Source organism: Plecotus auritus (assembly GCF_963455305.1).
Source record: "Plecotus auritus genome assembly, chromosome: 4".
Taxonomy (NCBI): domain Eukaryota; kingdom Metazoa; phylum Chordata; class Mammalia; order Chiroptera; family Vespertilionidae; genus Plecotus; species Plecotus auritus.
Window position 1 is genome coordinate 168301228 of NC_137775.1, and position 14774 is coordinate 168316001.

Consider the following 14774-nt stretch of genomic DNA (forward strand, 5'->3'; position numbering starts at 1 on the left):
GGACCTTTCTTTTGAGACACTATCTTTTCAAGCAATAAAGTTTGTCAAATATTCCCTTTTTTTTTCATATAAAAGTGAATAACAGCTTGAGATTCATGACCTCTTGTGACATTTTCAAGAAAATTTCTTAGGTAAATAGCTTTAATAATTTTTTTTTTTAGTTCAGGTGTCAAATTTTCATTTCCATTTGTATGTTTGTCTTCACTTTTTATAAGATTTATTTATCTCCTCATGAGTTATTAACTTGATTCTTTAAACAATAGTGAATAGTGGTTAATATAGCAAACTCTGGAACTACACTTCCTAAATTTAAATATTTGTTTCACCACTTAACTGTATGGCTTTTAGCAAGCTCTTTAATCTTTCTGCCTCTCAGTTTCCTCATCTATAAGATGGGGATATTAGTACTACCTATCTCATCTGCTTTTATTGAAAAACTAGAGGCCTGGTGCACGAAATTCAAGCACAGGTAGGGTCCCTAGGCCTGGCCAGCAATCAGGTCTGATTGGGGCCTTCTGGCTGCTGGCTGGGGCCTTTCTTCATTCTGCACTGCCCCTTCGTGGTCAGCACACATCATAGCAAGTGGTCGAACTCCCGGTCTGTCTAACTCCTGAGGGGACAATTTGCATATTAGCCTTTTATTATATAGGATGAATGAGGTAATTCCCATAAAAGTACATGGCAAAGTAAACTAGCTTGTAAACTAGTTCTATTTTCTTTTTTTCTAAAAGCCTTAAAATCCTGCTTTTACTTCTATTACCTTTTAAGATTTCTCATTTCCCTGGCCTATGGAATAGAATTCATTCTGACAAACAGTGCCTGAGGCAAAAGTACTCAGTCAGTTATTTGAGGCTGAATTTAGTTTTGTTTTATTTTATTTTTAAATGCTAACAATAGTATGTTGGAGGAGGGGAGACTAACAAGACAAAAATAGCAAATAAACAAGGATGATGTTATCAGGTTTTCAAAAATTTAAAATAAAATGTTCATAATTCTCAGATTTTAAGTGGGGCCAATCCTTGATTTCTGTTTATCTGATTCCACAAATGTTTTAGTCATTTCTTTGTATGTATGCTATTTCTTCTGTTTACAATGATTATTTCTTCTTTTGACCCAGGATCACTTATTCATTAACTTTTTAATACTTTGCACCTTGTGTTCTTGGGATCCCTTTCATGTTGGGAGGTCAGACTACCAGTTTCGGCCACATCCCCACAGGCTAGGCCGAGGGACCCCACCAGTGCACGAATCCGTGCACCGGGGCTCTAGTTGACATATAACATTGTATAAGCTTAAGGTATGTAATGTAATCATTTGATATATGTATAAGTTGTAAAATCATCACCTCACACAGTTAACAGGTTTTTTTAATTTAATAAATCTTTATTGTTCAGATTATTACATTTGTTCCTCTTTTTCCCCCATAGCTCCCCTCCACCCAGTTCCCACCCCACCCTCTGCCCTTAACCGCCCCCCCCACTGTCCTCATCCATAGGTGTACGATTTTTGTCCATTCTCTTCCCATACCCCCCACACCCCTTTCCCCCCAAGAATTGTCAGTCCACTCCCTTTCTATATCCCTGATTCTATTATATTCACCAGTTTATTCTGTTCATCAGATTTTTTTATTCACTAGACTTTTAGATTCACTTGTTGATAGAAATGTATTTGTTCATAATTTTTATCTTTACCTTTTTCTTCTTCTTCCTCTTCTTAAAGAATACCTTTCAGCATTTCATATAATACTGGTTTGGTGTTGATGAACTCCTGTAGCTTTTTCTTATCTGTGAAGCTCTTTATCTGCCCTTCAGTTCTGAATGACAGCTTTGCTGGGTAGAGTAATCTTGGTTGTAGGTTTTTTCTATTCATCACTTTGAATATTTCTTGCCACTCCCATCTGGCCTGCATAGTTTCTGTTGAGAAATCCGCTGATAGTCGTATGGGTGCTCCCTTGTAGGTAATTAACTGTTTTTCTCTTGCTTCTTTTAATATTCTCTCTTTGTCTTTTGCTCTTGGCATTTTAATTATGATGTGTCTTGATGTGGTCCTTTTTAGATTCCTTTTGTTTGGGGTTCTGTGCACTTGCTGTACTTGTAAGTCTATTTCTTTGACCAGGTGGGGCAAGTTTTCTGTCATTTCTTCCAATAGGTTTTCAGTATCTTGCTCTCTCTCTTCTTCTGGCACCCCCATAATTCTGATGTTGGTACGCTTGAAGTTGTCCCAGTGGCTCCTTACACTATCTTCATATTTTTGGATTCTTTTTTCTTTTTGCTTTTCCAGTTGAGTGTTTTTTGCTTCTTTGTATTTCAAATCTTTGACTTGATTCTTGCGATCCTCTAGTCTGCTGTTAGATCTCTGTATAATATTTTTTATTTCAGTCAGTGTATGCTTAATTTCTAGTTTGTCCTTTTTCATATCCTCAAGGGTCTCGCTAAATTTATCGGCCTTTTCTAGAAAATTCTTGAAAAACCTTATAACCGTGGTTTTGAACTCAGTATCCAATCGTTTGCTTTCCTCCATTTCTTTCATTTGTGATCCGTTTCTTTGTCTCCGCATTTTGGCTGCTTCCCTGAGTTGATAGAGTGGCTTTGTGTGGTAGGTGTCCTATAGGGCCCAGTGGCTCAGCCTCCCCAGTTACCTGAGGTGGACACTCTTGGTGCACCCCTTGGTGGGGTGTGTGCACATTCTTGTTGTAGTTAAGCCTTGATTGTTGTTGGTATCACTGGGAGGAATTGACCTCCAGGCCAATTGGCTGTGAGGATCAGCTGTGTCTATGCTGGGAGAACTTCTGTGCTGGAGACACCCTTATGAGGCAAGACCTGCAAAAGCCTCTGTGCGCAGCTTGGATGGGGCGGAGTCTCACGGTGGAGCAGACAGCATTGGTTTCCTGTCAGCCCTGCCCTAACAGGCCCCTGTGTCTCAGTGTCCCACGGTAATCACTGCAAGCACCTCTGAGAGAAAGCCACCCTCAAGTTCCGCCCACTGCCAGACAGTCCAGTTTTTCCCCGAATCAGTCTGGGTCCCCAGAGTCTCTCCCGGAACTGGAGTTCAGTGCAGTCGAAAGCTTTTGTCTCCCTCCTGCTTGAGAAAGCCAGCCGAGTACTCAGTTGCCCGCCCTCTCCATGCGTGCGCGCCCCGGTACCTCTGCCTTCTGCAGCTCCTCTGAGTCTCAGTGTGCTTTTCCCTTTCCTTCTAGTTGTAGAATTTCCACTCAGCCAGCCTTCCTGTAGTTCTGGATGATGTCCGTTTTGTCTTTTAGTTGTAGTTTTGAAATTGTTGTGCGAGGCAGCAGTTTAGGTGTTTACCTATGCTGCCATCTTGGTTTCTCTCCCAGTTACAGTTTTTTATGTATAGTGAGAACTTTTAAGATCTCTCTTAGCAACTTTGAAATATACAATATAGCATTGTTAACTATGGTCACTGTGCTATACATTACATTCCCAGAAATTACTCGTCTTACAACTGGAAGTTTGTACCCTTTGACCACCTTCACCCATTTCCTGCCCCACCCCCCACTCCACCTCTGGCAACCACCAATCTTCTCTGTTATTATAAGCTTTTTTTTTTTTTTTTTAGATTCCACATACTAGTATAAGTGAGATCATACAGTATTTGTCTACCTTATTTTACTTAGCATAATACCCTCAGGTCCAGTCTTTACTTTTTTTCTTAAGGTCACAAAATAGCTAATGAATAATTAGAAACACAAAGTCAGATTCATCTATAGTTTCATTTTAAAAATTCAGTCAGTATAACTCAGTAAAGAAAAGTTGTGTGGTCATTTCATCATAGTAACCAGGGTAGGTAGGCTCACCGAAGTGAGGACCAGGAGCTTCTGTGTGATGCGATGGAATGTGGGCTTTAAGGAGGCTGTCTGAGGCAGAGGATCAGAGCTGTGCATGAGGGTGGGAGAGGTGTGTGTATGTGTGTGTGTGTGTGGGTGGGTGGGTGGGTGGAGTTACAGTTCCCTTCTACACCTCCCTCCCAGAAGACACCTTTGTGTCTGAGGTCAGGGAGAAGAGGTGGCTTTGGCTGTCATGCGGCCTTGAGCATCAAAGGGAAAAGAGAAGACAAAGTCTAAGTAAAAGCCCTGGAAGGTGAGAACATGTGCAGTTGTACTATGCGCCTCTCCTGAATATGGTGTAAATAACACAGGGACCTCCTGTACTCTGAAGCAAAGGAGGATTTGTGGCATCTTGCTTTCATTTCACATAGTTCTTGACAAAAAATGTGTAAATGTTCTGAGTACATATATATATTTAGGAAGATGAGCTTCACTTTTACTGTAATCTCTGCTGAATTGTAAACAAGAGCATCGCTATGTTATATTCCAAAAATAAACAGTATTGTGTGAAAACTATAAGGTTGCATAATTTAAATTGGTATTTCTAAAAAGTAAGGTGTGTACTGTGATGTATACGTTTTGTTTTCAGGGGGTTGTTAAAGATGTTTAGGACAAAATGTTTTTTGGCTTATTTTGATGTTTCAAAGGCCTTTATTTTTGTTCGTTTATTTTTAAAGATATTTTTTAAATGGAAAAGCATTAATTGCCTTGATTAATCTCTAAGCATTATGGGCTCTTCTATTCAAACTCTTGGTGGTTTCAAAATACCAATAAACATCATTGTTACTTAGGAAACACTTTTATATCTCTATCCTAATTAAATGACTTGTATGATTTGAAATTATATATTTTTATCATAGTGAATAAACTTTCTTGATTTAGAGTAATTATCTACTAATTGTTATTCCTTTTCCAATGAAAATTAACGTTCTTTAGAAGAAGTTAACTCATTTTGACAGCACAAGGAACACATAGACAATCTTATTTGTATATCTTTGCAAAGACATTGCATGAAAGCCCATACACTACAGAGATTTAGGAAAAGTAAAGGGATAAATGGATATTAATATAAAAGAAAGCATATAAATTATTCCTTTGTTTAAGTGCTATATTTCTTTCCATGCTGTTTCTCTTCTATTTGCCACAAGTAAAAATAAATTTTCCCTGTAACCTATTTACTTTTTCCCTTGAGCTTTAATAACAACTGTCTATTTTGCTTTTTATTGTCATGGTTATTAAAGGTAAGTATTTAGCTAATACTAAAATATTTTGTATTTTTGCTTTACTGTATATCTTTGAGGAAATATATTTTACAGACTTTACTTTGTATTTACACTTCAGCTAGTAGGGAACATAAAAGTGGTTTTTCCAGGTATAACTGTTAATTGATGTGATATTTTCATAAATAATACCAATATTAAATAACTTCTCTCAAATTGCTAATGATACCCTTTAAAATGCTCAGGAATATTTTATTCCTGGTCTAGCACATTTTAAGCAGATTTTACTTCACCTAAAATACATTAGTAATTTAATGATTTCCAAGCCATATTGTAGTCAAATGACTTTTCTTTAGCCTGTGAGTGTTACCATTACATTTAGGGGAATAACCCTAAGTTATGTTTGTTTTTTAAAAGTTGTGTGATTAGAGCCAAGTGTCTGTCAGTGAATGAATAGATAAAGAACATGTGGTATACCCACAATGGAATATTACCCAGCCACGAGAAGGAAGGAAATCCTGCCATTTGCAGCAACATGGATGAACCTTGAGGGCATTGTGCTAAGTGAAATAAGTCTTATAGAGAAAGGCAAATACTGTATGATATCAATTGTATATGGGACCTAAAAGAGCTCACTTCATAGAAACAGAGAGGAGAGTTGTGATTATCAGAGCTGGAGGGTGGACAAACTGGGGGTTGGTCGAAGGGTCAACACTTCCAGTTTTAAGATGAATGAATTCTGGGGATCTAATGTACAGCATTTTCATTATAGTTAATAATACCAAAATACATACTTAAAAGTTGCTAAGAGAGCAAATCTCAAATGTTCTTGCTACAAAAAAGAAACTGTAGTTATGTGATGGGATGAAGGTGTTAGCTAATGCTCTGGTGGCATCATTTTGCAATATATAAATGTAGCAAATGAACACATTGTACACCTTAAACTTATGAATATTTATGTCAGTTATATCTCAGTAAAGCTGGAAAATTAAATGTCATTTTGTGACTAAGGAGTAATAAGTAGTAAAATATTAAGTTCTAATAAAATACTAACAAATTACCTAAATGATTTGATTTTTCTTACCACTATGGAATTTAAAATTTTTCAAGTATTTATTTAGTAATTGATAAACCAGGTTGATTTTGTTTACATAAGACTTAACTAATATTGTCCCTATATTAAGAGATTGGGTTTGACTTTAATCCCTAGGAATGTGAAATACTAGTTTCTCACCTTACAAAAAGCATTTTAAAGAGGAAGATATTTCTGGTGTTACAAAGGTAAAATCTGAAATAATCTGGGGAAATTTACTGTACATGTTTACCAACAACGTTATTTAAATTGTGCAATTGAACATTTGTAGCATATATTTATTATTTCTTTTTAATTTTTTTTTTTATTGTCTAAAAGTTTTACGTATGTCTCCTTTTCCCCCAATTGACATTCCCACCCCAGGCAAGCCCCCACCGCACCAGTGTCTGTGTCCATTGGTTATGCTAATATGCATGCATACAAGTCCTTTGGTTGCTCCCTAACCGCCCCCCCCCCCCATTTGTCTCTGGATCTATTCTTGTTCATCAAATTATGTTGATCATTATATCCCACATATGAGTGAGATCATGTGATATTTATCTTTCTCCGACTGGCTTATTTTGCTTAGTATAATGCTCTCCAGTTCCATACATGCTGTTGCAAATGGTAAAAGATACTTCTTTTTATAGCGGCATAGTATTCCATTGTGTGGATGTACCACAGTTTTTTAATCCACTCATCTGCTGACGGGCACTTAGGCTGTTTCCAAATCTTAGCTACTGTAAATTGTGCTGCTATGAACATAGGGGTGCATATATCCTTTCTGATTGGTGTTTCTGTTTTCTTGGGATATATTCCTAGAAGTGGTATTACTGGGTCAAATGGCAGTTCCATTTTTAATTTTTTGAGGAAACTCCATACTGTTCTCCACAGTGGCTGCACCAGTCTGCATTCCCACCAGCAGTGCACGAGGGTTCCTTTTTCTCCGCATCCTCACCAGCACTTGTCAAATGTTGATTTGTTGATAATAGCCATTCTGACTGGTGTGAGATGGTATCTCATTGTTGTTTTGATTTGTATCCCTCGGATGATTAGTGACTTTGAGCATGTTTTCATATGTCTCTCGGCCTTCTGTATGTCCTCTTTCAAAAAGTGTCTATTTGCCCATTTTTTGATTGGATCGTTTATCTTCCTTTTGTTAAGTTGTATGAGTTCTTTCTAAATTTTGGAGATTAAACCCTTATATGAAATATCATTGGCAAATATGTTCTCCCATGCAGTGGGCTTTCTTGTTGTTTTGTTGATGGTTTCTTTTGCAGCAGTAGAGGCTGCCTGGCCAGGGGAGCCCGGTCCACCAGTCCCCAACAGTCCCTTGGAATATAGCTGTCCCTCACTCACAAATACAGACACTCCCTGCATGTCCACGCACTCTCCTTTCGTTCTCTTACTCACTCACTATCTTGCAGCCTGCTGTCCCGTCTGCAGCCATATTGGATCTCTCCTATTTATTATTTATTATTTTTTAAAGTCTTAATCATTAAACCTTGGAAGAAAGAATCAATCTATTATCCAAAAATTAAAGAAAGAAGTACTTAAAAATTGGTAATCACTTTTGTTCTCTTTTTGCTTCTGCTCTCTCTCCAAAGCAGATTGCCAAACTGCGGCAGCAACTACAACGTAGTAAACAGAGTAGTCGGCACAGTAAGGAGAAAGATCGTCAGTCACCTCTCCATGGCAACCACATAGCCATCAGTCACACTCAGGTAGGCAAACTGTTTGTTAAAGGGTTCATTATAAAGGGCAAATATCATTTTAGGATTAAAAATTAATAATGTAAATCCCTAGACTTACTAAATTAGTACCATTTGCTAAATTGTATAAGAAGTTTTTTTTAGCCATATATCTAATCTTTTTAATGGCAGATATAGCTGTGTGTGTAGTGGTCTCAAGGATAATTGATACTGGCCTGGGCTGAAATTCTAGTTCATTCACCTATTAAGCAAGTATGGGCATTATCCTATTTAATCTTCTTAATAGTACTGTAACCCATCTACATCTGTATCTCTTATATATTTTGCCCCTATTTTACATATGAAGAAATTGAGAATTATAGTTTTGTTAGGGTTTTTCCCTCCTAGGAACATATACTAACATAGCCCAGTGGAACAAAATTTGGGAAAGGCTAGTCTAGACCAAATTAACTTATAAATATTTATGTAAATTTTAGTAAAGAAAATATAGTAGTTATGGCAGAAGAAACCCAAGTAGTATATAAAAACAAGTCCAGCCCTGGCTGGTTTGGCTAAGTGGTTAAAGCATTGGCCCATGGACCAAAGGGTCTTGGGTTCAATTCCTGGTCAAGGGCACATACCTTGGTTGCAGGTTCCCCAGCCCCAGTAGGGGTGCTTGCGGGAGGAACAAATTGTTGTGTCTCACATAGATGTTTCTCTCTCTCTCTCCCACCCCCTGTCCTTCCTCCCTTCCATTCTCTCTAGAAATCAATGGGAGGGGGGAGGAATCCTCTGGTGAGGATAAAAAAACAAATAAAAAACCCAGGTCCAATTAGGAATTGTTTCACAAATGTGAGGATGATTCAACATTACGGAATGTATTAGCTTCATTCATTGCATCAGGAGGTCAAAACAGATGCTAAAAAAACCCTTGATAAAAACTCAGTACTCATATATGATAAAACTTATTTAAAAATAGGGCACATCTTAATATGACTAACTGCACATATTGTGAGATTTTACCAATAAAATATTGGAAGTGTTTTTATAATAAAAATCAAATCATAGATGTCTATAGTTATATTATTTGCTAATAATATAGATGCTCTAGACCAGTGGTTCCCAACATGGGGCACATGCCCCACAGGGGAGCAATTTGATTTTTAAGGGTGGCAATTTGAGAATGAGTTATTAACAGTGAATTTTTTGCATTTCTTATGTTTCTGGAGGTCTCATATACAGTATATATACACTGAGTGGCCAGATTATTATTATAATAATCTGGCCACTCAGTGTATATCCTGTATAATAAAAGGCTAATATGCAAATTGTCCCCTCTACCAGGAGTTCGACCAGCAGGCAGGCCGGCCAACCGCCCATGTCCCCTCCCCATGGCCAGGCTGGCCGGGTCCCACCCATGCATGAATTCATGCACCTGGCCTCAGTGTGTGTGTGTGTGTGTGTGTGTGTGTGGTGACCTACCAGTATTTATGCATTTCAGTTCTCTATTATATGTTTTGAAACTTTATTTGCTACTTTTTTCATATCACTTCATATTATTTTTTTAACAATTTCATAGTGATTTCTTCCTCAATACTTCACCTGTCCTTTTGTTCTTTTATTTTTCTCTTTCATGGATGCCATGTTCTTTGGAAGCTTGTTTAGACCAAGTTAATGGCCTTTTAGGCTTCTTCCACGTGAATAGGAGTTCACTTTTTGAATAATACGTCACAGTGGGGGCATCAGAATTTTAGAGGTGCTTAAATCCTGATGGGGCATGGCCAAGAAAAGGTTGGGAACCATTGCTCTAGACAAAGCAGTGAAAAAAAAGAAATAATTGATATCATTATTTGCATACAATATTATATATTTAGAAAATCAAAGTGAGTGAACTAAACTATTAAAACTAATAATAGGACAGCTAAAATGGGAGATAACTGACAATACCAAGTATTGATGAAGATGTGGAACAACTAGAAGAGCCATACTTTGCGGGGGTCGGGGGAGGATACAAAATGGTATAGCCACTTTGTGGCATTCTCTGCAAAAGTTCAGTATACACTGACCATACAGCCCCGCGGGTCCACTCTTTAGCATCTGTCCATGAGAAGTAAACACATATGTCCACACAAAGAGTTGTACAGCAATGTCCATGAAGGCATTATTCATAAGAGTGAAAGAATGGAAACAAACCAATATCCATCAGCTAGTGAATGGATAAACATTTCATCTATCTATAGAGTGTAATACTACTTAGCAGTAAAAGGAAGGAGCTACTGATACCTAGATGGTTGAATCTCAAAAACATGCTAAGTGAAAAAGTGAGGAGCAAAAGACTGCATACTATATGATTCATTATATTTAAATTCTCAAAAAGGCAAAATTATAGAGACAGAAAGTATTAGGGTTAGGAATTGACTACAGAGAGGCCCTAGGGAATTTTTTAGAATGATGGAAGGTTCTAAATGTGATTATACTCATAATTGAATGGCTGTGTATATTTACAAAGCTTAATGAACTGCATACTTAAAATGGGAGGATTTTATTGTACACCATTTATACTTTATCAGAGCTGTAAAACAAACATGCAGTTGCCAAGCAAGCCTCAGACATTTCAAGTGAAATTTCACATATGACTTCCGTTTTCTCCTTAATCTGATAGAATTAAAATATTCTTACTTTGTTTATTTCGAGCCTCTTTTCTGTAAGACCCCAATGCATTTATAGTAGATCTGTTGACTTGTTGACTTAACATAAAAGAATGATGTGCTTGTTCCCAATTTACACAGAAGTTTTTGGCATTTGGTTATGTGTAAAAATAATCATCTTTTGCTATACATACTGAACTTTTTGTAGGTGAGAGATGAAGTCTAGAATGTTCTTTAAAATACTCTAAAAACAGAAAATAAAAGGATTTTAGATAAAACAAAATTGGCACTTGTGATAATTTTTGAAGCTGGATGATGTGCACCTGAGGATTCATTATGCTATTCTGTTTAATTATGTTGATGATTATATTTTTTCACAATAAAAACTGAGAACTTAGATGATTACATAAAATCAGTAGTTTTCTCTTAAATGTGAACTTCTGTACCCTCTACTATAATATTTCTACCAAATGTGTGGGGTTGTTTTCACACCAACCAATTCTCCAACTCTTCAAATACAAACTAAGAGTTTCACAATTCCATTCTGACACTAACTGCCTGGAGTTGGCACAGACTCTGCTGGTGAAGGGTTCGGCCTCACCAGCCTTCCCCCACCTGCAGATGCCGTTGGAAGTCCCAGATTATCGTCTGTACTTCTACCACCTGGCTATAAAGAAGGGATTCCCACAACCCCTTCTTCAGTTCAGTAATTGGCTGTAATGGCACACAGAACTCAAACACATCTATTGGTGTGTTTTAATGATATAATAAAGGATACAGATGAAGAGGAACATAGGGCAAAATCTGGAAGATCCTGAGTGCAGGCACTTATGCCCCGGTGAAGTTGGGGTATGTCACCCTTTGGTGGATATGGATATGTGTTCACCAACCTGGAAGGTATCTGAACCCATAGTTCAGGGATTTTTTATGGAGGTTTCATCACATATGCATGGTCCACTATTAACTCAATGTTCATCCCTTCTCCCCTCCCGAGAGGATGAGGCAGGGTGGGAGTTTCAAGCTTATAATCATAGCTTGGTCTTTCTAGTGACTAGCCCCCATTCTGAAGGTATTCAGGAGCCCACCAAGAGTTGTCTCATTAGAACAAAAGACTCTTGGCTCCTATCACCCAGGAAATTCTAAGGAATTTAGGAGCTCTGTGTCAGGATCTGGGGTCAAAAAGTAAATATTGGAACAAAAGGTGCTAATTGGCACCCCTATCACTCAGGAAATTACAAGAATTTTAGGCACTTTGTGTTAGGGACTGGGGCAGAAACCAAATATATACTTCTGACAATAATGTTATATAAATAATGAAAAATATAACATGCCTAAAATTAAACCTAAATGGCTGAGGTTTTTTTTAAATGACTGACAAAATGGAAATGAAAAATACTTGCAGGTAATTGTCTCAGTGCAGGAAACAGACACACAAAATAGTAGAGTCACATGGTACCCTTAACTTACATGATTTCAAGTATGCTTTTTTCAGTAAAAATAGAACAGGGTAAAAATTAAACGGTGCAGAAGATTATGTCTGCTATTCTACCTTACTAGGTAAAAGTTTATACATTATACATACAGTCATACCTATATACTTGCATAAAGGATTATTTTGATTGTGATTTTCACATTTCTTATTTTAGAACCTAAATTTCCGTATGTGTATCTGAACTTACATTGTTTTGAAAGGTGAAAATAACTATGCTCATTGTGTTTGTAATTTCAGATTTACCATACTCTTTAGTTTTGATTTCTTTGACCACAAATAATTTGATACTACCGTATCTTCTGATTTGTAGGCTACTGGATCAAGATCAGTCCCTATGCCGCTGTCAAATATATCAGTGCCAAAATCAGCTGTTTCACGTGTGCCCTGCAATGTAGAGGGAATAAGTCCTGAGTTAGAAAAGGTATTCATTAAGGAAAATAATGGGAAGGAGGATGTGTCCAAGGTAAGTTTACATGGAATGTGTGAATTCTTTTTAAAAAAATATTGTTAACTGTCTCAAAAGTTCTTTTTTGGTAACAGTTTTAAATGTAATTCACATACCATAAAGTTTGCATGTTTAAAGTGTACAATTCGGTGGTTTTTAGCATATTCACAGAGTTGTGCAACCATCTGTACAATTGATTTTGCAGCATTTTCATCACCAAAAAGAAACTCCGTACCCTTGAGCAGTCATCCCTCATTTCCCTCCAATGGTCCCAGCCCTAGGCAACCACAGATCTACCGTCTCTGTTTATGGACTTGCCTGTTTTAGACATTTCATATAAATGCAAGCATGCACTATGTAGCCTTTGTAACTGCTTTTTTTTTCACTTGTCAGAAATTTCACTTCTGTTTTAACATGTATAAGTGCTTCATCCCTTTTTATTGCCAAATAATAGTCAGTTATGCATGGATTTTGTTTACCACGTCATCAATTGGTGAACATTGGTATTGTTTTTCCTTTTGGGCTGTTATGAGTAATGCTGCTATGACATTTATATACAAGTTTTCATGTGAGCATAATGTTTTCATCTCTCTCGGGTTTATCCTATTGTTGGTATGGTACCATGGTAACTTTTTGTTTAACCTTTTGAAAAACTACCAGACTGTTTTCCAAAGTAGCTGCACTGTACCATTTTATATTCCCACCAGCAGTGTATGAAGGTTCTAATTTCTGCATCTTCACCAACACTTGAAATTATCAATTTTATTATAGCCATCCTAGTGGATGTGAAATGGTATCTCGTCATTGGTACTGATATGCATTTCCTGATGGCTAATGATGTTAAGCTTCTTTTCATGTATTGTTGACCATTTGTGCATCTTCTTTGGAAAATTGTCTATACTTTGCCCCATTTTAAAATTAGGTTATTTTTTAATTATTGTAAAAGTTCTTTGTAAAATTCTTTATTTTCTAAATAAAAGGCCCTTATTAGAAGTATTATTTGGAAATATCTCACATTCATTATTAGAAAATTTGGGTAATTTGCAAAGGAAATAGAAAACATTGTTTGTTCATGGCCTTCAAAATTTTGAAAGAACAAACAGAAAAATGTATACTGTGAATATTAGGTTTTAGTTTTCTTATTGGCAAGTGAAAGAGATTTCTTGAGCAGTTCGATGAATTCATTCAGTATATATTTACTGAATGTCCGCTGTGTGCCAGACCCAGTACTTGGCATTTGGGATTCAGTGTTATAAGAAGCCTCTGCCCTTGGGGGATAGTGTGGAAATGCTGACCTATAGAGAGCTGTGTCGTTTTAAAGACAATTTACCCTTAGTAGTTTGGACCCTAAAATCTTTGGGATATGAAAGAAATTTTTTGTTCAATAAAGGTAACATGCAGAATTTAAGACACAAGATTGGTGTCTTTATTCTTGTAAGAATCACTGATGCTGATAGTGGAATATGACATCAGAGGAAATGCCGTGTGTTTTCTGTGTGAATCGAGAGTATGCACTGTCATTCACATGTTTAATGGTTATTCCTCCTACAGCCTTTGGATATTCCGGACGGCCGGAGAGCTCCGCTCCCTGCTCACTACCGGAGCAGCAGCACACGCAGCATCGACACTCAGACCCCCTCTGTCCAGGAGCGCAGCAGCAGCTGCAGCAGCCACTCGCCCTGTGTCTCCCCCTTCTGTCCCCCGGAATCCCAGGACGGTAGCCCTTGCTCAACGGAAGATTTACTCTATGATCGTGATAAAGGTAAGAATGACACCACCCATCTCGATAGAGGGTTTGTTATAGGACCTTGCTCATACTTTCTTTGCCTTAGACCCGTGGTCGGCAAACTGCGGCTCGCGAGCCACATGCGGCTCTTTGGCCCCTTGAGTGTGGCTCTTCCACAAAATACCACGGCCTGGGCGAGTCTATTTTGAAGAAGTGGCGTTAGAAGAAGTTTAAGTTTAAAAAATTTGGCTCTCAAAAGAAATTTCAATCGTTGTACTGCTGATATTTGGCTCGACTAATGAGTTTGCCGACCACTGCCTTAGACCATTGCATCATTTTTTTTTTCTTTTGTTGAGTGGTGGGATTGTAAAGGATTGGTTAACCTAGGGTTGTTTGTTCATTGGTTTTACATATTCCCTTCTTTGTGACTCTTACAAACATCTTCCATAAATGTGTCAGAGAAGCACAGCACATGATTCTGAGAGCCAGTGGAAGCTGTAAAATGGACTGTGTACAGCTTCATGTCGTATGACACAGGTTTTTCTTTGGTATTGCCCAGAGTTAATGATGGTTATGGTAGAGTCTATATTTCTTGTGCCTCTAGTTAGACTGCATAATCAGATTGCTTTGGGAAGA

General features: G+C 37.5%; 1 protein-coding gene across 5 annotated transcripts in view; it reads left to right on the forward strand.

Moving 5' to 3' along the window:
• The window catches only part of GLCCI1 (glucocorticoid induced 1), an 83631-nt gene that overhangs the window by 56420 nt on the left and 12437 nt on the right, over positions 1 to 14774 (forward strand). For 3 of the 5 annotated variants that reach the window (XM_080666232.1, XM_080666236.1, XM_080666235.1), the window contains exons 4-6: positions 7747 to 7860; positions 12278 to 12430; positions 13964 to 14174. In XM_080666232.1, coding sequence (XP_080522358.1) covers positions 7747 to 7860; positions 12278 to 12430; positions 13964 to 14174 — 478 coding nt within the window. Of the gene's footprint in view, positions 1 to 7743; positions 7861 to 12277; positions 12431 to 13963; positions 14175 to 14774 lie in introns of all 5 variants that reach the window. The other 2 variants (XM_080666233.1, XM_080666234.1) reach the window with 1 other exon arrangement.